The sequence below is a fragment of the Oncorhynchus mykiss genome, chromosome 9 (genome assembly GCF_013265735.2).
Source record: "Oncorhynchus mykiss isolate Arlee chromosome 9, USDA_OmykA_1.1, whole genome shotgun sequence".
NCBI lineage: Eukaryota > Metazoa > Chordata > Actinopteri > Salmoniformes > Salmonidae > Oncorhynchus > Oncorhynchus mykiss.
Window position 1 is genome coordinate 67,297,656 of NC_048573.1, and position 24,723 is coordinate 67,322,378.

General features: G+C 44.9%; 1 protein-coding gene across 2 annotated transcripts; it reads right to left on the reverse strand.

Annotated features, from left to right (window-relative positions):
• Positions 1-349: 349 nt before the first annotated feature.
• LOC110532725 (polypeptide N-acetylgalactosaminyltransferase 6) lies at positions 350-24,723 on the reverse strand. 2 transcript variants are annotated; one of them, XM_036988782.1, is made up of 12 exons: positions 24,173-24,723; positions 19,440-19,672; positions 19,027-19,310; positions 17,875-18,047; positions 14,631-14,780; positions 7,207-7,441; positions 6,305-6,422; positions 4,443-4,643; positions 3,544-3,675; positions 3,314-3,418; positions 2,935-3,093; positions 350-1,146 (listed from the first exon to the last, which is right to left on the reverse strand). In XM_036988782.1, exons 2-12 carry the CDS (start codon positions 19,644-19,646, stop codon positions 1,033-1,035), a joined length of 1,878 nt encoding a protein of 625 aa, XP_036844677.1. In that variant the 5' UTR covers positions 19,647-19,672; positions 24,173-24,723; the 3' UTR covers positions 350-1,032. The 2 variants fall into 2 exon arrangements, with proteins under 2 accessions (XP_036844677.1, XP_036844676.1); XM_036988781.1 differs by having other exon boundaries at positions 19,440-19,675; positions 24,173-24,722.

The following is a 24,723-nucleotide window of genomic DNA, read 5'->3' on the forward strand; positions in this document are numbered from 1 at the left end:
TTGTGTAATTTGATGGGTCTCTAAGCTAAATCGCATGTTTTAGAACTACTGAACGTAACGCGCCAATGTAAAATTAATTTTTTTAATATAAATATGCACTTTACCGAACAAAACATACATGTATTGTGTAACATGAAGTCCTATGAGTGTCATCTGATGAAGATCATCAAAGGTTAGTGATTCATTTTATCTCTATTTGTGCTTTTTGTGACTCCTCTCTTAGGCTGGAAAAATGGCTGTGTTTATTCTGTGGCTTGGTGGTGATCTAACATAATCGTTTGTGGAGCATTCGCTGTAAAGCATTTTTGAAATCAGACACTGTGGCTGGATTAACGAGAATTTTATCTTTAAAATGTAATATTTTAAAATGTAATACTTGTATGTTTGAGAAATTTGATTCATGAGATTGATGTTGTTTTGTATTTGGCGCCCTGCAATTTCATTGGCTGTTGGCGAGGGGTTCCGCTGGCGGAACGGACAGGTTTTAAGATTTTAGTGGTCAGTGATGGACCTCTTCCTACCATATTAGCTGGGTAGAGCATATCGCTGCCTGCCAGTTCAGGGTCATGTTTAGTAGGGTATACCGTAGCAAAATGTTTTGCAACAAATTTAAATCTGTGTTCTCATTGGACAAGTTCAGGTAGGAGTGGAGATCACAGTTTCACTCTGCTTCGAAATATCTTCCCCTAATGAACACAACCCAGGCTGCAGTGTTCAGTTCCCTCCCCACCACAAGAAGGAACCAGACCACCTTCATTCCTGAGTCTCCATCATAAATATAGTTAAAACAGTCAGAGGTTAAATCCTGAGCTCATTCACATAGGTATGCAGTACTCCATGTTCTACCAGTTCATTCCTCTCAAGTCAGCAATTTTGTGTTCTCAGCGGCATATGGTCCTGTCCTGTTGTCCTCAGCTGGTACTGGCCTTTCCTTCTTGACCCTGAGTCTATGGGTGGATGGGCTGGTAGAGGGGTCAAGGTCCAGTACAAGCTTTAGTTATGGTTAAGGTCAGGGGTTAAAGTTCAGGGAGGTCAACTGAATGTCCAGTGCTGGTTGAGATCAGCTGTGTTGCAGTAGTACATCACTATCTGGCTCCCTATCAGGAGTAAGCACTTTCCACTGGCTGGGTTCTGGAGGAGATTCTCCTGGAGAGGGCAGAGGGTTAACACTACAGAGTCAGACCATGTACTGCAGCTATGGACAGATACAGAACCAGTCAAAAGTTTGGACACACCTAGTCATTCTAGGGTTCTTCTTTACTTTGACTATTTTCTACATTGTAGAATAATAGTGAAGACATCAAAACTATTAAATAACATATGGAATCATGTAGTAACCAAAAAAAAGTGATAAACAAATATCAAATAGGGTGGCTACTTGCCACCCTTTGCCGTGATGACAGCTTTGCACACTCTTGGAATTCTCTCAACCAGCTGCTTGAGGTTGTCACCTGGAATGCATTTCATTAATTAACAGGAGATACTTCTTAATGCGTTTGAGCCAATCAGTTGTGTTGTGACAAGGTAGGGGTGGTATACAGAAGATAGGCCTACTTGGTAAAAGACCAAGTCCATATTATGGCAAGAACAGTTCAAATAAGCAAAGAGAAACGACAGTCCAACATTACTTTAAGACATGAAGGTCAGTCAATATCGAATATTTCAAGAACTTTGAAAGTTTCTTCAAGTGCGGTCACAAAAACCAACAAGCGCTATGATGAAACTGGCACTAATGAGGACCGCCACAGGAAAGGAAGGCCCATAGTTACCTCTGTGCAGAGGATAAGTTCATTAGTTACCAGCCTCAGAAATTGCAGCCAAAATAAATTATTCACAGAGTTCAAGTAACAGACACACCTCAACATCAACTTCTCAGAGGAAACTGTGTCAATCAGGCCTTCATGGTCTAATTGCTGCAAAGAAGCCACAACTAAAAGGACACCAATAACAAGAAGAGACTTGCTTGGGCCAAGAAACACGTGCAAAACAGACCAAATTTGAGATTTTTGGTTCCAACCGCCATGTCTTTGTGAGACGCAGAGTAGGTGAACGGATGATTCCCACAGGTGTGGTTCCCAACGTGAAGCAGGAGGTGGTGTGATGGTGTGGGGGTGCTTTGCTGGTGACACTGTCGGTTATTTATATAGAATTCAAGGTAAACCTAACCTTTATGGCTACCACAGCATTCTGCAGCGATGCGCCATCCCATCCCGCTTAGTGGGACTATCATTTGTTTTTCAACAAGACAATGACCCAACACACCTCCAGGCAGTGTGAGGGCTATTTGACCAAGGAGAGTGATGGAGTGCTGCATCAGATGACCTGGCCTCCACAATCACCCGACCTCAACCCAATTGAGATGGTTTGGGATGAGTTGGACCGCATAGTGAAGGAAAAGCAGCCAACAAGTGCTCAGCATATGTGGGAACTCCTTCAAGACTGTTGGAAAAGCATTCCAGGTGAAGCTGGTTGAGAGAATGGCAAGAGTGTGTAAAGCTGTTACCAAGGCAGAGGGTGGGTACTTTGAAGAATCTCAAATATAAAACATTTTTATTTGCTTAACACTTTTTGGGGTTACTAAACTTAGCAAAAAAAGAAACGTCCCTTTTTCAGAACCCTGTCTTTCAAAGACATTTCGTAAAAATCCAAATACCTTCACAGATATTCATTGTAAAGGGTTTAAACACTGTTTCCCATGCATGTTCAATGAACCATAAACAATTAATGAACATGCACCTGTGGAATGGTCAAGAGTCAAGGGGTGTGAACACTTTCTGAAGACACTGTGTATATATTTCTACACTATGAGATTGGAATAATACTGTGAATTTGTGAAAATGATGATAGTGCCCTTTTAGTATAAAAGTATAATACTTTGAAGGCACTGTGTATGAGTGTGCATGTGTGCATGATTGTCCAGGTCATTTTCCTTACCTCTGTAAAGAGCCACTCCTGTTGTGGGGCCACACTGGTCCCTTGGCCCTTCAGTGTACAGAGCTCTATCTTAACCTGGTCTGGCTGGGGGTTGGCCTGCAGACACAGCTGCTTCCCTATGTTGTGACGCAGCTCCTTATGGGACGTATACTCAAAGTACTGGGGTGACAGAGAAGAGATACAAAGACTGAGGAACTTTCCTTATAAAACTGGGTCCCTTTTAAAACCTTCTGAAGGCTTACAGAGAATGTATAAAGTCTTTATGGTAAGGGTACATTAAGCCTTGAATACATTAAGCCTACTTGTTCCAAAAGAGACATCATCCAATTCAATGAGAGTCGATACTGAGTCATCATGTACCACAGTGGCAGTACAGTACCTGATTGCCCCCCATGTTGTGGCAGGTGTACATGATCAGTGGAAAGCCACCTCCTTGGTTGTTTTCTCCTACATCCAGACAGCTCTGAGTCCCAGAGTTCTTAATCTGCACGAACACAATATCAACACAGCAAATAAACATGCACTGTTGTCCCTAAGGCACAACGGAAAATGACTACATTGAGTGAGTGTGTTTGTGTACACCTGAAGGGATTTGGGAACGAGACTTACCGCTCCAAACTTGGTCGGGGTGAGGTCTGGTATGAACATCTCGGGGTAGATATTATTCAAATACCAAGTGAAGTTCTTACAATGTAGGCTCTCCCTCAGATTCACACGCTCGGAGATGTCACCAAACCCTTTCTGCAAAACACAGATTCACACACTCTGAGATGTCACCAAACCCTTTCTGCAAAACACAGATTCACACACTCTGAGATGTCACCAAACCCTTTCTGCAAAACACAGATTCACACACTCTGAGATGTCACCAAACCCTTTCTGCAAAACACAGATTCACACACTCTGAGATGTCACCAAACCCTTTCTGCAAAACACAGATTCACACGCACTGAGGTGTCACCAAACCCTTTCTGCAAAACACAGATTTACACGCTCAGATGTCGCCAAACCCTTTCTGCAAAACACAGATTCACACGCTCTGAGGTGTCACCAAACCCTTTCTGCAAAACACAGATTCACACGCTCTGAGATGTCACCAAACCCTTTCTGCAAAACACAGATTCACACGCTCTGAGATATCACCAAACCCTTTCTGCAAAACACAGATTCACACACTCTGAGGTGTCACCAAACCCTTTCTGTAACAGACAGAGGAGTTGAAATGAGTGAGAGTAACTTTAACCCCATATATCATATATAGCCACTCATTAGAGTGTATTTGGGCCTGCTCCAGATGTATGTACAGACACGCATTATGCGCAGTAGTGTGTTGGCTTACAGTGAGCCTTGATTAAGATCTTTTGTGTAGAGCGAATGTGACATTACCAAATCTGGCAAAACAAGATTATCTAATAGTATTATGAAACTTGGGAGTAATTGAACCCTGAACCCAGAATGTGCTTAACTATATCTAGCAGTAGGACACTTGGAGTTGACTGAGCACATACCTCTTTGGCCATCTTCGCAGCGTTACTGTTGCGTCGGTAGTAGATGCGTTTGTAGTCGTCCATCCAGACCTCGGCTAATCGTACCTGGTTCCGTGTGATGACCTCGGTGCCTTTAGGGAAGGTGTGGGGGGACTTGGTACGGAACACGTGACCAACCACAGAACACGGAATGATCTCCAGCTGGCCCCCACACTGCCACACCTGGGGGAGGGGGGTGATGTCAGAAAGTTGATAACAGTTAGCTGAATAACTTAGTGACCTGCCTTGTCACTGGAGGTACAATGACCAAGGACACACCGATTATTTGCTAATTGTATTGATGACATTCTGATGACAACACTGATCCTGCAGCAGCTGACAAAGTCATTGGCTGCGTTTCAAACTCATAAAAGACACACCCTCGTCCACTTACCCTCGCCCTATGCCCTTGGGGGAATCCCCGCGGCCATATATGTTGTCGGTCCAAATGATTAGCCAAGCAAGGGAGCAAAGTAAGCCCCTCAGCCCTTGTTTTTAATGGAGTTTGAGAGTGTACAATTATGTTCACTTCAGGGCCTGAAACACCTCAGAACTGTACATCTGCTAAGAAAAGTCAGCCAAAACTTAAAACTTCAATGTCAATATGGAGTCAACATACAAGTGTAAGTAAAAACAAATGTAAATAAGTTAGAAATTGTGCTACTAATGCACAAACACATCTCGTAAAAGTAATGTTTTTGTTTGGTTAGCTTTTGGAACTTGTAGAAATAAAACATTTTCCTTCTTCAGAAGTAGCTAGTCAGGCTAACACTAGTTAGCTAATTAATTTGCTAGCTATCATACAGTAGGTATATATTAATAATTATTTAGTTAATATAAGTAGACATGCAATCAGAATTGACTGTAGCACATATAAAACACCTACAAGCTGAAAACACAAACGTCGCAGGATGAACGAGTGACAAATTTCTGGGCAAGGGCGGTCCATTTAAAATGACTTCCTTCCTCCCTCGCCATGCAAGTATATACTCATCAGACGTCATGATACATCATCAGAGGTGTCCACTTAATTTGAGGGATGAGGGGAGAGGGTATGTCTGTTAAGTGTTTGGAATGCAGCTGTCTTTCTGTTTTGACTTCCCAGAAGCCTCTGGGGCTGGTGTTTACAGAACATTTGGGGCTGTATGTCTGATTAGGATATTGAGGGCCTGTCTCCAAGAGGCCAGTTAGACATTTCCTTTCCTGCTTTCATTTCCTGCTTCTGTGCTGGGTGGTGTCTCCTGATTGCAACTTGTAATAAACCAGACTGATTGACTACCTATGACTGCCTTCCTTTTTCCTTCACCTGGAAATTCCCATTGCAGATATACATGCTCACACCATTTACATGTTACAGCACATGTCATTTCAAATCACTCCAACATGTGCAATTAAGGTGGGAGATTTGTAGAAACAAGGGAGATTATTTAAGACCAGAGCCATATACAATGTTGAGGTCACATGACACCATTCAACCAATTAACTGTAGGTAATAATCAACAGAAACAGAATGTCGTTGAGAAAGCATAATGCCTCAACTCTCTACATATAGCGCAGTGTTTTAGACTTGCTAAAGTTCTTGATAAATTCCACTTCATTAACGCTGTTAGAGGAAAGAGAAGAGGGGAAACTAACCCCTACCCACTTCATTAACGCTGTTAGAGGAAAGAGAAGAGGGGAAACTAACCCCTACCCACTTCATTAACGCCGTTAGAGGAAAGAAAAGAGGGGAAACTACACCATAACCCACTTCATTAACGCTGTCAGAGGAAAGAGAAGAGGGGAAACTAACCCTAACCCACTTCATTAACGCTGTCAGAGGAAAGAGAAGAGGGGAAACTAACCCTAAAGGACATCTCCACATTCTCACCCCCCCAGATCTCCATCTTGTCATCGTACGTTCCGATGTGTTCAAAATACTTCTTGGAGATGGAGAAGAGACCACCGGCAAACGTTGGAGTTCTGAAGGAACAGACCCGTAGAGGTGACACATGGTGTCAATGCAATGCAAAAGCATGAGATAATATTGTATTACACCGAGTGTACAAAACATTAAGAACGCCTTCCTAATATTGAGTTGCACCCCACCCCCCCTCTTTTGCCCTCAGAACAGCCTCAATTTGTTGGGGGCATCGAAAGCGTTCCACAGGGATGCTGGCCCATGTTGACTCCCACAGTTGTGTCAAGTTTGCTGGATGTCTTTTGGGTGCTGGGCCATTCTTGATACGCACGGGGAAACTGTGGAGCGTGAAAAACAGCATTGCAGTGTTTGACACACACCGGTGCGCCTGGCACCTACTACAATACCCCGTTCAAAAGGAACATATCTTTTGTCTTGCCCATTCACCCTCTGAATGGCACACATACACAATCCATGTCTCGATTGTCTCTAGGCTTAAAAATATTGATTTAACCCGTCTTCTCCCTTGCACCTACACCGATTGAAGTGGATTTAACAAGTGACCATAGCTTTCACCTGGTCATTCTGTCATAGAAAGAGCAGGTGTTCATATTGTTTTGTACACTCCATGCATATGGCTGTTTTAGACTAGGCATTTGATATATTCCACTTTATTAACACTGTTTGAAAGCATGAGATAATATTGTGTAAAGTGTTACTGTAATATTGAAGTTACTATACATGCTGAATTGTGAGCTTTTCATTAACATCACTATGCAGGGGGTTAAATAAAGGGTAAATTAAATAAATGATGTAAATTATGTTTGGTGGGTCCCCAGCCCTTACTTGACGGGGTAGGTCTCGTCTTTGCGTCTGTTCCTCTCCTGCTCGGGGATGCCCTCCCAGCCGAAGGTGAGGCTCCAGTCAAAGTTTCCTCTGTTCTGGGCCTTAGAGGTGGCTACAGGCTTGTTGAAGGCAAAGTTATTCAGGTTGATTGTGGTGATTTCTGGGCTGACCACAGCTGTGGGCTCCTCTACGATACGTGCAAGCAGGGGCTCCAGCCAGCCATGGAAACACTCACCTGGGAGGGGAGAGGAGGGTGAGAGGAGGGGAGAGGAGGGGAGGGGAGGGTGAGAGGAGGGGAGAGGAGGGTGAGAGGAGGGGAGAGGAGGGGAGGGGAGGGTGAGAGGAAGGGAGGGGAGGGGAGAGGAGGGGAGAGTAGGGTGAGAGGAGGGTGAGAGGAGGGGAGGGGAGGGGAGAGGAGAGGAGGGGAGAGGAGGGTGAGAGGAGGGGAGAGGAGGGTGAGAGGAGGGGAGGGGAGGGGAGGGGAGGGTGAGAGGAGGGGAGAGGAGGGTGAGAGGAGGGGAGAGGAGGGTGAGAGGAGGGGAGAGGAGGGTGAGAGGAGGGGAGAGGAGGGTGAGAGGAGGGGAGAGGAGGGTGAGAGGAGGGGAGAGGAGGGTGAGAGGAGGGGAGAGGAGGGTGAGAGGAGGGGAGAGGAGGGTGAGAGGAGGGGAGAGGAGGGGAGAGGAGGGGAGGGGAGGGTGAGAGGAGGGGAGAGGAGGGTGAGAGGAGGGGAGAGGAGGGGAGGGGAGGGTGAGAGGAGGGGAGAGGAGGGTGAGAGGAGGGTGAGAGGAGGGTGAGAGGAGGGGAGAGGAGGGGAGGGTGAGAGGAGGGTGAGAGGAGGGGAGAGGAGGGGAGGGGAGAGGAGGGTGAGAGGAGGGGGAGAGGAGGGTGAGAGGAGGGTGAGAGGAGGGTGAAAGGAGGGGAGGGGAGGGTGAGAGGAGGGGAGGGTGAGAGGAGGGGAGGGTGAGAGGAGGGGAGAGGAGGGGAGGGGAGGGGAGGGTGAGAGGAGGGTGAGAGGAGGGTGAGAGGAGGGTGAGAGGAGGGTGAGAGGAGGGGAGAGGAGGGGAGAGGAGGGGAGGGTCAGAGGAGGGTGAGAGGAGGGGAGAGGAGGGGAGGGGAGGATGAGAGGAGGGGAGAGGAGGGTGAGAGGAGGGTGAGAGGAGGGGAGAGGAGGGTGAGAGGAGGGTGAGAGGAGGGGAGAGGAGGGGAGAGGAGGGGAGAGGAGGGTGAGAGGAGGGGAGAGGAGGGTGAGAGGAGGGGAGAGGAGGGGAGAGGAGGGTGAGAGGAGGGGAGAGGAGGGGAGAGGAGGGTGAGAGGAGGGGAGAGGAGGGGAGAGGAGGGTGAGAGGAGGGTGAGAGGAGGGTGAGAGGAGGGTGAGAGGAGAGTGAGAGGAGGGTGAGAGGAGGGGAGAGGAGAGGAGGGGAGAGGAGGGTGAGAGGAGGGTGAGAGGAGGGTGAGAGGAGGGGAGGGGAGAGGAGGGTGAGAGGAGGGGAGAGGAGAGGAGGGTGAGAGGAGGGGAGAGGAGGGTGAGAGGAGGGGAGAGGAGGGTGAGAGGAGGGGAGAGGAGGGTGAGAGGAGGGTGAGAGGAGAGGAGAGGAGGGTGAGAGGAGGGGAGAGGAGGGTGAGAGGAGGGGAGAGGAGGGTGAGAGGAGGGGAGGGGAGAGGAGAGGAGAGGAGAGGAGGGTGAGAGGAGGGGAGAGGAGGGTGAGAGGAGGGTGAGAGGAGGGTGAGAGGAGGGTGAGAGGAGGGGAGAGGAGGGTGAGAGGAGGGTGAGAGGAGGGTGAGAGGAGGGGAGAGGAGGGTGAGAGGAGGGGAGGGGAGAGGAGAGGAGAGGAGGGTAGAGGAGGGTAGTGTTCAGATTCTTTCTTTTTTCCTTTTTCTTTTTTTACAACAAAAGTACAAAAAGGAGGTTCAGCTGATAAACGCTGTGGAACATTGCAGATAGAGATGTTATGAATGAAGCTGACTCCATTTCCAATTCTACATGACAGAACATCATATACACTCTCGACACCATACTTTTCTATTTGAATGTTGTGCAACGTTGCATGTGCATGTTGCACATGGCTAGTCGAACGCAGAACTCGTCATTGAGACAACGCTGAAACACCAATCCATTGGGCGAGTCAGTGCTACATTTTCATTTGTGCCGAAATCAAAATGAAATGACAGTTATCGTGCAAACTCAGCAGGCCTTGGTGTGAAACAGGCTTTTAGAAGTGCCCTCTCTATTTGATAACATATGGTTCATTTACATTGGTTAATGCAGTCTTTGGTGTGCTTACCAATGTACAACCACATTTACTCCCCCATTCTTGTCAATTCTTTTTTATTAAGTCATACAAAAGCGTTACGTTGCGTGAAGTTTAAAATACATCCGGTCATTACTAAATGTGTATTGTGATATTTTAAAATGTTTTAACACAACAACAAAAAACATTTCATTTATAAAATATTAAAAAATCAGTAGACTTCCTCAAATGAAGGGGATGATGATGCAATCTTTGCAAGAGGGAGGGAATCTGATTTCATTGGTCCTCAACTCATGGCTCAGTAATTTCATTCAGGGAAGTTTAGCCGTGAGTTAGCCTGCCCCGGGGCAGGTTAGTTCTGAAGGATTTGTTGCCATAGAAAGGGCACTGACAGATTTTTCACCTTATCGGCTCTGTGACTCAAACTAGCCACCTTTCGGTTACTGGCCCAACTTTCTAACCGCTAGGCTAAGTTACCTATGCTAACTCCTCAAACCTGCTTCGTAGGATAAACTCAGTGGCCACTTTATTATGTACACGTTTACAAAAATGTTTCGCTCCTACAGACAGTGAGTCACGTGGCCACGACTTGCTATATAAAGCAGGCAGACAGGCGTCGGGCCATTCAGCTACTATTTGATTGAACGTTAGAATGGGCATAACAAGTGACCTAAGCAACTTTGAGCATGGTACTGTATGAACGTTAGTGCCAGGCTCGCCGGTTACAGTATCTCAGAAACAGCCGGTCTCCTGGGCTTTTCACGCAGAACAAAACAGTACCTACTTTATCCTCCAATGTGTCCCTTGTCTACTGCTCTTCAATCACAAGCTGCGTCTCCGAGAATGTTGCGACAAACAAAACATCCATCCAGTCAACGGCGAAAACAGCTCGTTGATGAGAGATCGAAGGAGAAATGCAAGAATCGGTCAAGCTAACAAGCGGACCACAAACAGTGGTGTGCAGAACAGCATCCCGGAATGCACAACTTGTTGTTCCTTGTCATGGATGGGCTATTGCAGTAGACGACCACACTGGGTTCCACTCCCTATCAAGAACAAGAAGCAGCAGCTCCAGTGGGCACGCAATCACCAACACTGGACAATTGAGGAGTGGAAAAACTTTGCCTGGTCCAAAGAATCCCGGTTCCTGTTGCGTCATGCTGATGGCAGAGTCAGGATTTGGTGTAAGCAGCATGAGTTCATGGCCCCATCCTGCCTGGTGTCAACGGTACAGGCTGGTGGCGGTAGTATAATGGTGTGGGGAAGGTTTTCCTGGAACACGTTAGGTCCCTTGATACCAATTGAGCAATGTTTCATGCACCAAAGTATTCAGGCTAGGGGGTCTGACCTGGTACTAACTAATAAACTGGCCACAGTATATATATATATATATACAGTGCCTTGCGAAAGTATTCGGCCCCCTTGAACTTTGCGACCTTTTGCCACATTTCAGGCTTCAAACATAAAGATATAAAACTGTATTTTTTTGTGAAGAATCAACAACAAGTGGGACACAATCATGAAGTGGAACGACATTTATTGGATATTTCAAACTTTTTTAACAAATCAAAAACTGAAAAATTGGGCGTGCAAAATTATTCAGCCCCTTTACTTTCAGTGCAGCAAACTCTCTCCAGAAGTTCAGTTAGGATCTCTGAATGATCCAATGTTGACCTAAATGACTAATGATGATAAATACAATCCACCTATGTGTAATCAAGTCTCCATATAAATGCACCTGCACTGTGATAGTCTCAGAGGTCCGTTAAAAGCGCAGAGAGCATCATGAAGAACAAGGAACACACCAGGCAGGTCCGAGATACTGTTGTGAAGAAGTTTAAAGCCTGATTTGGATACAAAAAGATTTCCCAAGCTTTAAACATCCCAAGGAGCACTGTGCAAGCGATAATATTGAAATGGAAGGAGTATCAGACCACTGCAAATCTACCAAGACCTGGCCGTCCCTCTAAACTTTCAGCTCATACAAGGAGAAGACTGATCAGAGATGCAGCCAAGAGGCCCATGATCACTCTGGATGAACTGCAGAGATCTACAGCTGAGGTGGGAGACTCTGTCCATAGGACAACAATCAGTCGTATATTGCACAAATCTGGCCTTTATGGAAGAGTGGCAGGAAGAAAGCCATTTCTTAAAGATATCCATAAAAAGTGTCGTTTAAAGTTTGCCACAAGCCACCTGGGAGACACACCAAACATGTGGAAGAAGGTGCTCTGGTCAGATGAAACCAAAATTGAACTTTTTGGCAACAATGCAAGACGTTATGTTTGGCGTAAAAGCAACACAGCTGAACACACCATCCCCACTGTCAAACATGGTGGTGGCAGCATCATGGTTTGGGCCTGCTTTTCTTCAGCAGGGACAGGGAAGATGGTTAAAATTGATGGGAAGATGGATGGAGCCAAATACAGGACCATTCTGGAAGAAAACCTGATGGAGTCTGCAAAAGACCTGAGACTGGGACGGAGATTTGTCTTCCAACAAGACAATGATCCAAAACATAAAGCAAAATCTACAATGGAATGCTTCAAAAATAAACATATCCAGGTGTTAGAATGGCCAAGTCAAAGTCCAGACCTGAATCCAATCGAGAATCTGTGGAAAGAACTGAAAACTGCTGTTCACAAATGCTCTCCATCCAACCTCACTGAGCTCGAGCTGTTTTGCAAGGAGGAATGGGAAAAAAATTCAGTCTCTCGATGTGCAAAACTGATAGAGACATACCCCAAGCAACTTACAGCTGTAATCGCAGCAAAAGGTGGCGCTACAAAGTATTAACTTAAGGGGGCTGAATAATTTTGCACGCCCAATTTTTCAGTTTTTGATTTGTTAAAAAAGTTTGAAATATCCAATAAATGTCGTTCCACTTCATGATTGTGTCCCACTTGTTGTTGATTCTTCACAAAAAAATACAATTTTATATCTTTATGTTTGAAGCCTGAAATGTGGCAAAAGGTCGCAAAGTTCAAGGGGGCCGAATACTTTCGCAAGGCACTGTATATATATATATATCCATGCAATGCCTTTATCACCTTGTATCTGGATTTATAGTCCACTTTACATCTCTCTAAGCATACGTGAGTGGAATGGTGTCGCACATCTAGGTTCTAGCAGGGTAACCCGAAGAACAGGTTTCAACTGTTGACTACTAAGAGAACCCCAATCTACGACGGACATCTAACTGAGACAAACCGACTAGTCCTGACCTAAGGCCACTAACCACTATTTTATTTATCAGTGTTCTTTCCTGATAGTTTTTGGTTGAAAACACACATCTACACAGGACCTTTTAAATCAGAAGGTTTGTGTGGTCGGGAGTTTCAACTTTCCATGGTGACATCACTTTGCAGTAAATTGGTTAATAGACCAATAACAAAAAGAGTTCCAAACCTCTGCCAATAACAGCTAGTTTTCCCCCTTCCACTCAGACCACTTTTTTGCTAAAAAGCTAGTTTTGACCATTTTAATGGAAATCTTTTACAGTAAGGTAATTCATTGTTGCCCAAATTATTTGATATAAAAACTGCTGCATTGGGTCTTTTTCCCAATATTGGTATTTGGGACTCCAACATTTCTGCTTTTGCTCTAGCACTAACACACTTCATTACACTAATCAAGTCATCAATTTGATGATCTCAATCAGGTGTATGAGGTGCGAGGGCAACAACTCTAATGTCCACCCCTTTGATTCCTGAGGACCAGGACCAGGACCAGGAAACACTGCTTTAAATAACTCTATATAAATATCACAGGCAGACAGCAGGGAAACTTCTTGGTACAAACATAAACACATTAGAAAATCTACCACATACCTTTAACACTTTACAATAATATATACATAACATGATTTATAAAGGGTTTAAAAGTAGTTTATAAACTCAGTTATTAGATTATAGGTAGTTCATCTGTACTAAACATTATAAAAAAATACAGATGTAGCACAATGGTTGTAAATGGATTGATCTCATGGGAACTATTTGACCCCCTCCACCTATCCTTCCATTTTTTTTTATTTTTTATTTTTTAACCTTTATTTAACTAGGCAAGTCAGTTAAGAACAAATTCTTATTTTCAATGACAGCCTAGGAACAGTGGGTTAACTGCCTGTTCAGGGGCAGAAGGACCAGATTTGACCCCCTCCACCTATCTTTCCATTTGACCCCTCCACCTATTCTTCCATTTGACCCCCTCAACCTATCCTTCCATTTGACCCCCTCCACCTATCCTTCCATTTGACCCCCTCCACCTATCCTTCCATTTGACCCCTCCACCTATCCTTCCATTTGACCCCTCCACCTATCCTTCCATTTGACCCCTCCACCTATCCTTCCATTTGACCCCTCCACCTATCTTTCCATTTGACCCCCTCCACCTATCCTTCCATTTGACCCCCTCCACCTATCCTTCCATTTGACCCCCTCCACCTATCCTTCCATTTGACCCCCTCCACCTATCCTTCCATTTGACCCCTCCACCTATCTTTCCATTTGACCCCCTCCACCTATCCTTCCATTTGACCCCCTCCACCTATCCTTCCATTTGACCCCCTCCACCTATCCTTCCATTTGACCCCCTCCACCTATCCTTCCATTTGACCCCCTCCACCTATCCTTCCATTTGACCCCCTCCACCTATCCTTCCATTTGACCCCCTCCACCTATCCTTCCATTTGACCCCCTCCACCTATCCTTCCATTTGACCCCCTCCACCTATCCTTCCATTTGACCCCCTCCACCTATCCTTCCATTTGACCCCCTCCACCTATCCTTCCATTTGACCCCCTCCACCTATCCTTCCATTTGACCCCCTCCACCTATCCTTCCATTTGACCCCCTCCACCTATCCTTCCATTTGACCCCTCCACCTATCCTTCCATTTGACCCCCTCCACCTATCCTTCCATTTTACCCCCTCCACCTAGGTAGGATGAGGAGGTCGTGGCTTGATTTGAAACCATACCAACTCTTGCATATACAGTAGCTAGTCACAGTGTGCATCCAGGAAGGAGAGTGTCTGTCCCTGGGCCTCCCATTCCCTGGGCCAGTATTCATTAATTAATTAATCCACCCATCACTACTCACAGTGTGCGTCCAGGAAGGTGAGACTCTCTCAATGGGCCACCCAGAATTCATTCTTTCATCCAACCATCACTACTCACAGTGTGCGTCCAGGAAGGTGAGTGTCTGTCCCAGTGCCCCTCTGGCCCCCAGGAGCCTGGCTGTGATCAGGCCCTTCCTCTCCTGCTGTCTCACCACCTTCACTATATTCAGCTGTTTCACATACTCATCCAGCCGAGTCCCTAGGTGCTCTGGTAGGAAGAAGGAAACACATACCTGATATTAAATTATTTTCTTCAGGTGGTCTGGAGCATGGGGCTTAATGACAGAAGGTTAATGCTGCGTTCAAAACAAAACGGGAAACTCACAAAATACTACTTGTAAAATGGGAACGAGTTGTGTGTGTTCACATGCTTTGAACTCCTTGAAAACGCCTATTGGCGAAATGGCAAGCAAGCTGCGTCAACCATAAACTAAAAGTACAGCTATCATGCTCGTAAACAAATGATAGTGTTGAAAAACGATATTAATAGATCATGTTATAATGTTTTGTTGTTGTTTATTGCCGAAAACGCTTTTGGAGGTAATTTCCTTAGTACTGTATGTGACGTCCGAGTTCAGCATGTGGGAGAAATCTGAGCTCAGCCATGATAGACGTATTTTCCACAGGTTAGAGGGGCATTCAAGTGAATTTTTCCCGGTCGTATACTTGTATTTACAAGATGTTAGGAACACAGCATTAGAGCAACATCTCTAGGGAACTGACAGAGAGCAGGGGTGTGTTCATAGGACTGTAACCACACGCTGTCTAAATGTGATGGCATAGGACTGTAACCACACGCTGTCTAAATGTGATGGCATAGGACTGTAACCACACGCTGTCGAAATGTGATGGCATAGGACTGTAACCACACGCTGTCGAAATGTGATGGCATAGGACTGTGACCACACGCTGTCTAAATGTGATGGCATAGGACTGTAACCACACGCTGTCTAAATGTGATGGCATAGGACTGTAACCACACGCTGTCTAAATGTGATGGAATAGGACTGTAACCACACGCTGTCGAAATGTGATGGCATAGGACTGTAACCACACGCTGTCGAAATGTGATGGCATAGGACTGTAACCACACGCTGTCGAAATGTGATGGCATAGGACTGTAACCACACGCTGTCGAAATGTGATGGCATAGGACTGTTACCACACGCTGTCTAAATGTGATGGCATAGGACTGTAACCACACGCTGTCTAAATGTGATGGCATAGGACTAACCACACGCTGTCTAAATGTGATGGCATAGGACTGTAACCACACGCTGTCTAAATGTGATGGCATAGGACTGTAACCACACGCTGTCTAAATGTGATTGCATAGGACTGTAACCACACGCTGTCTAAATGTGATGGCATAGGACTGTAACCACACGCTGTCGAAATGTGATGGCATAGGTCTGTAACCACACGCTGTCGAAATGTGATGGCATAGAACTGTTACCACACGCTGTCTAAATGTGATGGCATAGGACTGTAACCACACGCTGTCTAAATGTGATGGCATAGGACTGTAACCACACGCTGTCTAAATGTGATGGCATAGGACTGTAACCACACGCTGTCTAAATGTGATAGCATAGGAATGTAACCACACGCTGTCTAAATGTGATGGCATAAGAATGTTACCACATACTGTCTAAATGTGATGGCATAGGACTGTAACTACAGGCTGTCTAAATGTGATGGCATAGGACTGTAACCAGACGCTGTCTAAATGTGATGGCATAGGACTGTAACCTCATGCTGTCTAAATGTGATGGCATAGGACTGTAACCACATGCTGTCTAAATGTGATGGCATAGGACTGTAACCACATGCTGTCTAAATGTGATGGCATAGGACTGTTACCACACGCTGTCTAAATGTGATGGCATAGGAATGTTACCACACGCTGTCTAAATGTGATGGCATAGGACTGTTACCACATGCTGTCTAAATGTGATGGCATAGGACTGTTACCACATGCTGTCTAAATGTGATGGCATAGGACTGTAACCACATGCTGTCTAAATGTGATGGCATAGGACTGTTACCACACGCTGTCTAAATGTGATGGCATAGGAATGTTACCACACGCTGTCTAAATGTGATGGCATAGGAATGTAACCACATGCTGTCTAAATGTGATGGCATAGGACTGTAACCACATGCTGTCTAAATGTGATGGCATAGGACTGTAACCACATGCTGTCTAAATGTGATGGCATATGACTGTAACCACACGCCGTCTAAATGTGATGGCATAGGACTGTAACCACATGCTGTCTAAATGTGATGGCATAGGACTGTAACCACATGCTGTCTAAATGTGATGGCATAGGACTGTTACCACACGCTGTCTAAATGTGATGGCATAGGAATGTTACCACATGCTGTCTAAATGTGATGGCATAGGACTGTTACCACACGCTGTCTAAATGTGATGGCATAGGAATGTTCCCACATGCTGTCTAAATGTGATGGCATAGGAATGTTACCACATGCGACCACATCCAGTCATATTTAGAAAAGACGGTCGTTAAAACAGGGAGATTAAACTGAACCGATACAGACGGGAGGAGATAGAAGCGGTTCCAAGGTCCAGGAGCAGTTATACTGTAGTTAACCAACCCTCCTCTTTTAGTCTTTATTACTGACGCTATGCCAATGTCACTTCCTGTTCATAAGGGAACACCCAGTTTCAGAATGAGATGATCACAGTCATTGACACGTTAACAGTCTAATAATAATAGTAGGCTGCGTTTACACAGGCAGCAATATTTTCCCCACTTATTGGTCTTTTGACCAATCTCATCAGATGTTTTCACATCAGATATTTTTCAGATCCAATTGGTCAAAAGACCAATAAGTGAAAAAGATCTGAATTGAGCTGCCTGGGTAAAGGAAGTCACACATGCTTTGCTCCGAAACGGAGTTGTGATCCATAGACAAGAAATCGAAGAACGCGCTCAGAAACAAGGAATTAATTTAATTATCTATGGCAAAATGCTTGGATAAGATGTGTCCTAATGAACGACCCAGGCCCCGCAGTATGTTTTACTCTAAGAGCCGGTGGTGTCAAGCAAGGCCTAGTGGCGTCAAGCTCTAAACCAAGGCCTATCTATCTCCTACTCTTAGTCCACCCATGGTGTCAGGCTCCAGTTCTTGAGCCCTCATGCCCACCTGTGGTGCTGGCATGGTCCACTAATCAATTATATGAATTGATCAATTATCACTGCCCTAAGTTTTGCCCCATGTCATTAACAGGACTGTAGCTAGGCAACTGTAAAGCCCTGAAAGATTTCAACCTGCAGTGCTGGCGTCGTCCACCATGATGATCTCAGTGAGCAGGGCAGCAGGGGAGGTGTGGAGGACACTGTAGACTGTACGCAGCAGGGTGGACCAGGCCTCGTTGTGGAACACTATGATTACACTGGTGGTGGGGAGAGGAGGGCAGCGGCGGAACTTACGCTCCACACACCTGGGAAGAAAAGAAAGGGCAAGACTGTGTCAAATCAAACCAAATTGTATTTGTCACATGCGTCGCAAACAACAGATTTACAGACTAACAGTGAACTGCTTAATTATTGGCCCTTCCCTACAATTTAGAGAGAACATGTTTTAAATAATAACACAAGGAATAAATCCACAATGAGTAACGATAACTTGGCTATATATACAGAGTACCAGTACCGAGTTGATGTGCAGTGGTACGAGGTAGATATATAGATTTAGGTAAAGTGACTAGGCAACAGGATAGACAAAACAGTAGCTGCAGCGTATGGGATGAGTCAAAAGAGTTATTGTCAAAAATAGGTCATTGTAGATAGTTCATCAATAGCTACCCAGACTATTTAACAAACTACTTTGTAGTCTTATGGCTTGGGGGTAGAAGCTGTTTAGGGTCCTGTTGGTTTCAGACCTGTCACAACACCACTGATTGGCATCAAATGCATTAATTTGCATTCCACAAATTAACTTTAAAAAAAGGCACACCTGTTAATTGAAATGCATTCCAGGTGACTACCTCATGAAGTTGGTTGAGAGAATGCCAAGAGTGTGCAAAGCTGTCATCAAGGCAAAGGGTGGCCATTTGAAGAATCTCAAATATGAAATATATTTTGATTTTTTAAACACTTTTTGGGTTACTACATGATTCCATATGTGTTATTTCATAGTTTTGATGTCTTCACCATTATTCTACAATGTTGAAAAGAGTAAAAAATAAAGACAAACGCTTGAATGAGTAGGTGTCCTAAAACTTTTGACCGGTAGTATAACCAAAGTGATTGAAATATAACTTGAAAGCTTTTAGGAAAAAACAGTCAGTCTAAAAGCATTGGATTGGAGGAGACATGGGCTAATGGGAGCTTCTACCACATTTCTTACACAAGCCATGTCCTTCCAAATCAGTGAAGGGAAGTGAACAAGAAGGAGAGATAATTGGGACATAGTCTTACTCTGGTGGCCGGGTGTCGTCTCCTAGGCTACGGCTGAGGGAGATCCTGTCGGAGGAGAACTGGTTGAAACAGTTAACAGTCATCCCATCTTCCTTCTCTTTCTCCTCCTCTGGTGTCATCTTGTCTTTCTCATAGCCTGTCCCATCTGCCCCGGGCCCCTGGGGGTCCTGTTGGGGCCTCTCCAGGACTGGCTTCAACTCTGCTTGGGTGTAGTGACCTGGAGGACAGTTGCGGTCTGAGGTGGCCTGCTGCTCCTCTACTGGTGGAGGCTGGGGAGCTCCAATCTGGAAGCCCAGGTTATTATTTGTTTTCTTCATTTTATTTAAATTATTATATAATGCAAGAAAAATAAAACAAAAGCCCACCCACTGTACTACTCTAGCCCCCCCCACCAAAAGGACTCATAAAGGTACCTGGAAGCCCAGGTTGTTGACTGCTCCTCGGACCATCACCAGCACTCTCTCCTTGCGTTCCACCAGGTCTTGGAACCAGGGGTCCTGGACAGAGTTGGAGCTGATACCCACGTCTTTCTGGAGGATGACAAGGACAACCATAAACAGAGTCCCCCCAGCCAGGGCCAGCTTCAGGAGGGACAAGCGCCGACGCAGGAACAGACGCATGGTGGTGGGTCAATGCAAAATGGCCGCTGCTGGAAAGAGGGGGGAGAAAATAGATAGTTAATTTAAAACAGGAGGTATTATTTAGTAATGGCAGCAAAGAGCTATTCAAGAATATCTGCAATTTTCTTAAATATTTTCATTACCAAGGTGAATCTATTGCAGTTTTAAAATGTAGTTCTACCCAAAAACAGATGTCTATAATAACTACCTGCCAAATCTCAAAAGATGTGGACCAGTCAGCTCTTCTTAACCAGCCTGTACTATGTGTGTACCTAGCAACTCTCATAGCACTCATCCACTGTCATAGCTACTCTCTCTCTCTCGCTTTCTCTTTCCTGGGTGGACGAGGAGTCCCAGAGGAATAGCCACACACACATACACAACACACACGCGGCGTGAGTAGAGAGAAGAGAGTGACCTATTAACACCTGCTCCAGCCAGAGAACACCCCTGGACTTATTAACACCTGAGAACCACAATATGTCTGTTGTCTTCAATCATTTTTACCATTTTATTGTTGATTTCAATTGGCTGAAGCAACTATGTATTTCAAATGTGTCCACTTTAAATTCAAATCATACCTGCCTGCACTCACCTGCTCCAGCCAAGAACACACCTGTCCAAGTAAACACCGGTCATACCCTCCCCTCCCGGATGTGCGTGTCACCTTGTGGGCCTTCACCTGTCGGCTGACTGAGCAGCTCCCACACACATTAATGAATGACGCCTCACATAACACACACACACACACGACTAATGACAAACACACCTGGATAAATTCAGCTCCACAACTAGCCATTAATTATTTGTTATTTTTCTATTTTCTTTGTAATTTTTTACTTCAGTTTATTTCAGAAAATACTTTTAACAATTATTTTTCTTAAAATTGCATTGTTGTTTAACGGCTTGTAAGTAAACATTTCACTGTAAGGTCTACAACGGCTGTATTCGGTGCATGTGACAAAAAACATTTGATTTTGAATCGTTCCTAGTGAATATGGCTTGGTTTGTGCTGTCGTGACAAATCCATTAGTCATTCAATGGAGCTGGTAAGACCACACAAACAGATATTGGACTCAGGCTATTCAACACATCCTGCTTTATGAGGGGCTATCAATCACAATAATGACAGGCTTCGGTGAACACGGCTTAGGACCTCTTAAAAACTCTCATTCATTTAAGCCAGTCCTCTCAAAGAAAGCCTACTTCCATCATTGATTCAACACACTCTCGTGGTTCAAGTGCCCAACATTGGCCACACAGAGCACTACTGACTCGAATGTGGAATGTTAACAGTCTGTTTGGCTTGTTTTTATGCTGGACGTCAGTTACATGCCATGTGAAGAAAGAGGACTCTTTCTAGTTCTACCATGTAGTCTGGAAAATGTGTTCAGAACAACTTCTAATATAAAGTTTGCCCTTCCAATAAAATGTCATTTATGTTTGAACCGTAACAAATAACAATCCAGATGTCAAAATGTTAATATTTTGTTACAAAGTTCTTGGACAACTTTTTTATTAACAAATAATAGACTGAATTTGTACTATAACAATACTGTACTTCAAAGCCATCATTGTATGACTATCAGTGAATGCTAGGCCAAATATAAGTAAGCAAACTACTTCAGCCCTCCACTGAACTCTGCAACTCCTTCCTTTAGTTTGTCAAGATCACCAAAATAAACATCACTGACCGATCAATCTGCCTCTGCTGCCCCTCCCCGTCAACCTCCCAACAGTCACCTCTGAAACCGACTCTCCACATTCTCCCCCCATTGACTCTCCCTAGATCTCAAAACTCGTCATGCCATCGAAGATTACAACCTGCTCCCTGGATCCTCTACCCACAGTTCTCATTGAAGCCTGCCTGCCTGCTCTCTGTCCAGATCTTACCTACTGTACATCAACCTCTCCCTCACCCATGGAGCTGTGTCGTCAGACTACAAAACAGCTGCAGTCACCCCCATCTTAAAGAAGGCCAGAGTACAGCGTTGAGATTGCCTGCAATGACAACAAGCTCAGTCCGAAGATGCTGTGACCCTCCACCTCCAAAATCGATCCCGCTCCAGAGTACAGGCCTCGGTGTAACGCTCATTCCTTCGACGATAAACGCGAATCCGACCATCACCCCTGGTGAGACAAAACCGCAACTCGTCAGTGAAGAGCACTTTCTGCCAGTCCTGTCTGGTCCAGCGACGGTGGGTTTGTGCCCATAGGCGACGTTGTTGCCGGTGGAGTCTGGTGAGGACGTGCCTTACAACAGGCTTACAAGCCCTCAGTCCAGCCTCTCTCAGCCTATTGCAGACAGTCTGAGCACTGATGGATGGATTGTGCGTTCCTGGTGTAACTCGGGCAGTTGTTGTTGTCATCCTGTACCTGTCCCGCAGGTGTGATGTTCGGATGTACCAATCCTGTGCAGATGTTGTTACACGTGGTCTGCCACTGCGAGGATGATCAGCTGTCTGTCCTGTCTCCCTGTAGTGCTGTCTTAGGCACCTCACAGTACGGACATAGCAATTTATTGCCCTGGCCACATCTGCAGTCATCATGCCTCCTTGCAGCATGCCTAAGGCAAGTTCACACAGATGAGCAGGGACCCTGTGCATCTTTCTTTTTGTGTTTTTCAGAGTCAGTAGAAAGGCTTCTTTAGTGTCCTCAGTTTTGATAACTGTGACCTTAATTGCCTACCTTCTGTAAGCTGTCAATGTCTTCACGACACGTGCATTTTCATTAATTGTTTATGGTTCATTGAACAAGCATGGGGAACAATGGTTAAACCCTTCACAATGAAGATCTGTGAAGTTATTAGGATTTTTACAAATTAACTTTGAAAGACAGGGTCCTGAAAAAGGGACGTTTCTTTTTTTGCTGAGTTTATCTACCTCAACTACCTGGTGAAGTGGTGTTGGGGGCACTCGTACCACTGCACATCAACTCTGTACTGGTACTTTGTGTATATAAAGTTATTGTTACTCATCGTGTATTTTGATATTATTTTGATATAATCTGCACTGTTTGGAAGGGCCGTAACAGGGCTCTGTGCTGGGTCCCCCCCCGGTCAGATCCTCTGCCATTCAACCTTGACTTCCTTTGTTACGCCAACGCCACCCAGAGCTACCTCAGCACCAAGTCCTTCCTCAACCCACTTCTGACCCACATTGAATACTGCCTCTGAAATACAAACCTGAATGCAACACAACTTCCTCAAGCTAAACAGTGACAAAAACCGAACTTCCTCATAGGAACCAAAACCACACTCAGCAAAGTTGGAAACCATTGATGATACCATTGTCTCTCCCTCTCCACACACATGCAACCTTGGCATAATCCTGGACTCCACCCTCTCCTTCATCCACCATATCCCGACAGACTGTCAAAACCTCATTCTTCCACCTCAGCATTAATGCCAAAGTCAGGTCCTCCCTTTCCTGTCCTGCTGCTAAAAACCTGATCCACGCGTTCATCTCCCATCTCGACAAATGCAACTCAAGCTCCCTCCATAAGCTCCAACTAGCTCTGTTCCACCACAGCAGGCCACCTTGCTGCTTCCCAGGTCCAAGGTCCAGTGTTTTGGTGACAGGGCCTTTTCCAGGGTTGCTCCAACCATGACTGAGACCATCACCATCTTCCAGTCCCTCTTAAAGCCTCACCTGTTCACCATGGCCTAAGCTTAACCCCCCCCCACCCCACACACTCCCCCTGACACACAACACCTACTCGTTCACTCATGCCCTCCATTAGCCATACCCCTTCTGTTTCTTTCTGATGTTAGTCTGGTGTTGTTTTGTTTTAATCTCCTTTTTATGTTTAGTTTCTACTGTTGTAAAGCACTATATAAATTGTGTATTATCCAAATAGCACTATGCAGTGAGAATAGGAAGACCACGAATAAATCTGGTTAACCAGTCATTTACATACCGGAAACAGTACAAAGGGTTGGCAACAGCGGTGAGGAGTGATGTATACCATCCATACTACGGCTAGATACTATAGACACCACAAGAACATGAAACTGCAACATTGTTACACTACTATACCAAATAGGCTTTTGAAAGTAAATAACCATAGAATTATTGAAGGCACTGTAAGCCCTAAACTGAACTCATTTAATTCCCAAGTAAATTTGAGTGGTTTTTAAACACGTTGCCTCATCTAAGATCTGTTCCAGCTCGTCGTTGTAAGATGATGCTAGAAGCAGGAAATTGGTTGTGACAAAATGATCAGGAAGTATTTGACTATAGCGTATAAAATATGACTAGAGCTAGTTTTAAAAAGTAAGCTTTCCCTTTGTGATTTACACAAACAACAAAATAACTAAATGTATGACATAGGATAAAATAACATAAGCAGCCACTATCCCTATCGTTTCTTGTTGTATAAGTGTATCACAGGAAATTACATACAGTAACATAACTTTATTGCAATACAAATGTAGCCGTTCTGGTGCATAAGGGAAAAAACCGTTCATAGTACGATACAAGACAGATGCAATGATGCGTTGTCTCCCGGAGAGCTTTCTTTCTTACCTTGGAACCTGTTCACAAATTTGAAGAGACGGCTTTGCGACGCTCTTTAGTTAGTATTGCAAATAAGATAGACGTAGGTATTCATTTTAAAAGTTTATTTTACTCAGCGCGAAAAGGATACACTAGCACCAACACCGTGGCCTCCCGATTTCCCCTTTGAACAGAACAGGTGCCATTCGTTGAACTGATTAACTGCCGTCTGCAGGGTCCTAAAGAAAACTAACTCCACGTCACTGACACAGAGCGGACTGTGACAGTCCGTCATGTCTATGGGCTTGTCTACCGTTACTTTGCAACCAGGAATACAACTTTAAAACACCTGAAGCCTAGATTAATTTATTCTACATCAAAATCACTCTGATTTTCAAAACGATTAGATTAGCCATTTGGCAGCTGGAAAAATAATTCACATTGTGTCACGTTCTTGAAAATGATCGGACCAAGGCGCAGCGTGAATTGAGTTCCACATCTTTAATTACAAAGTGAAACAAAAATTGACAAAGACCGTGACGACGTAGTGCTCAAACACACTGACACAAACAATATCCCAC

Excerpts from the sequence above, each read along its gene's own strand:
- LOC110532725 (XM_036988782.1), bottom strand. The coding sequence starts at position 19,646 with ATGCGTCTGTTCCTGCGTCGGCGCTTGTCCCTCCTGAAGCTGGCCCTG. Across the intron at positions 7,442-14,630 it reads CACCTTCCTGGACGCACACT|GTGAGTGTTTCCATGGCTGG; the intron begins GTGAGTAGTGAT and ends CTCCCCTCCCAG. Across the intron at positions 6,423-7,206 it reads GACGAGACCTACCCCGTCAA|AACTCCAACGTTTGCCGGTG; the intron begins GTAAGGGCTGGG and ends CTGTTCCTTCAG.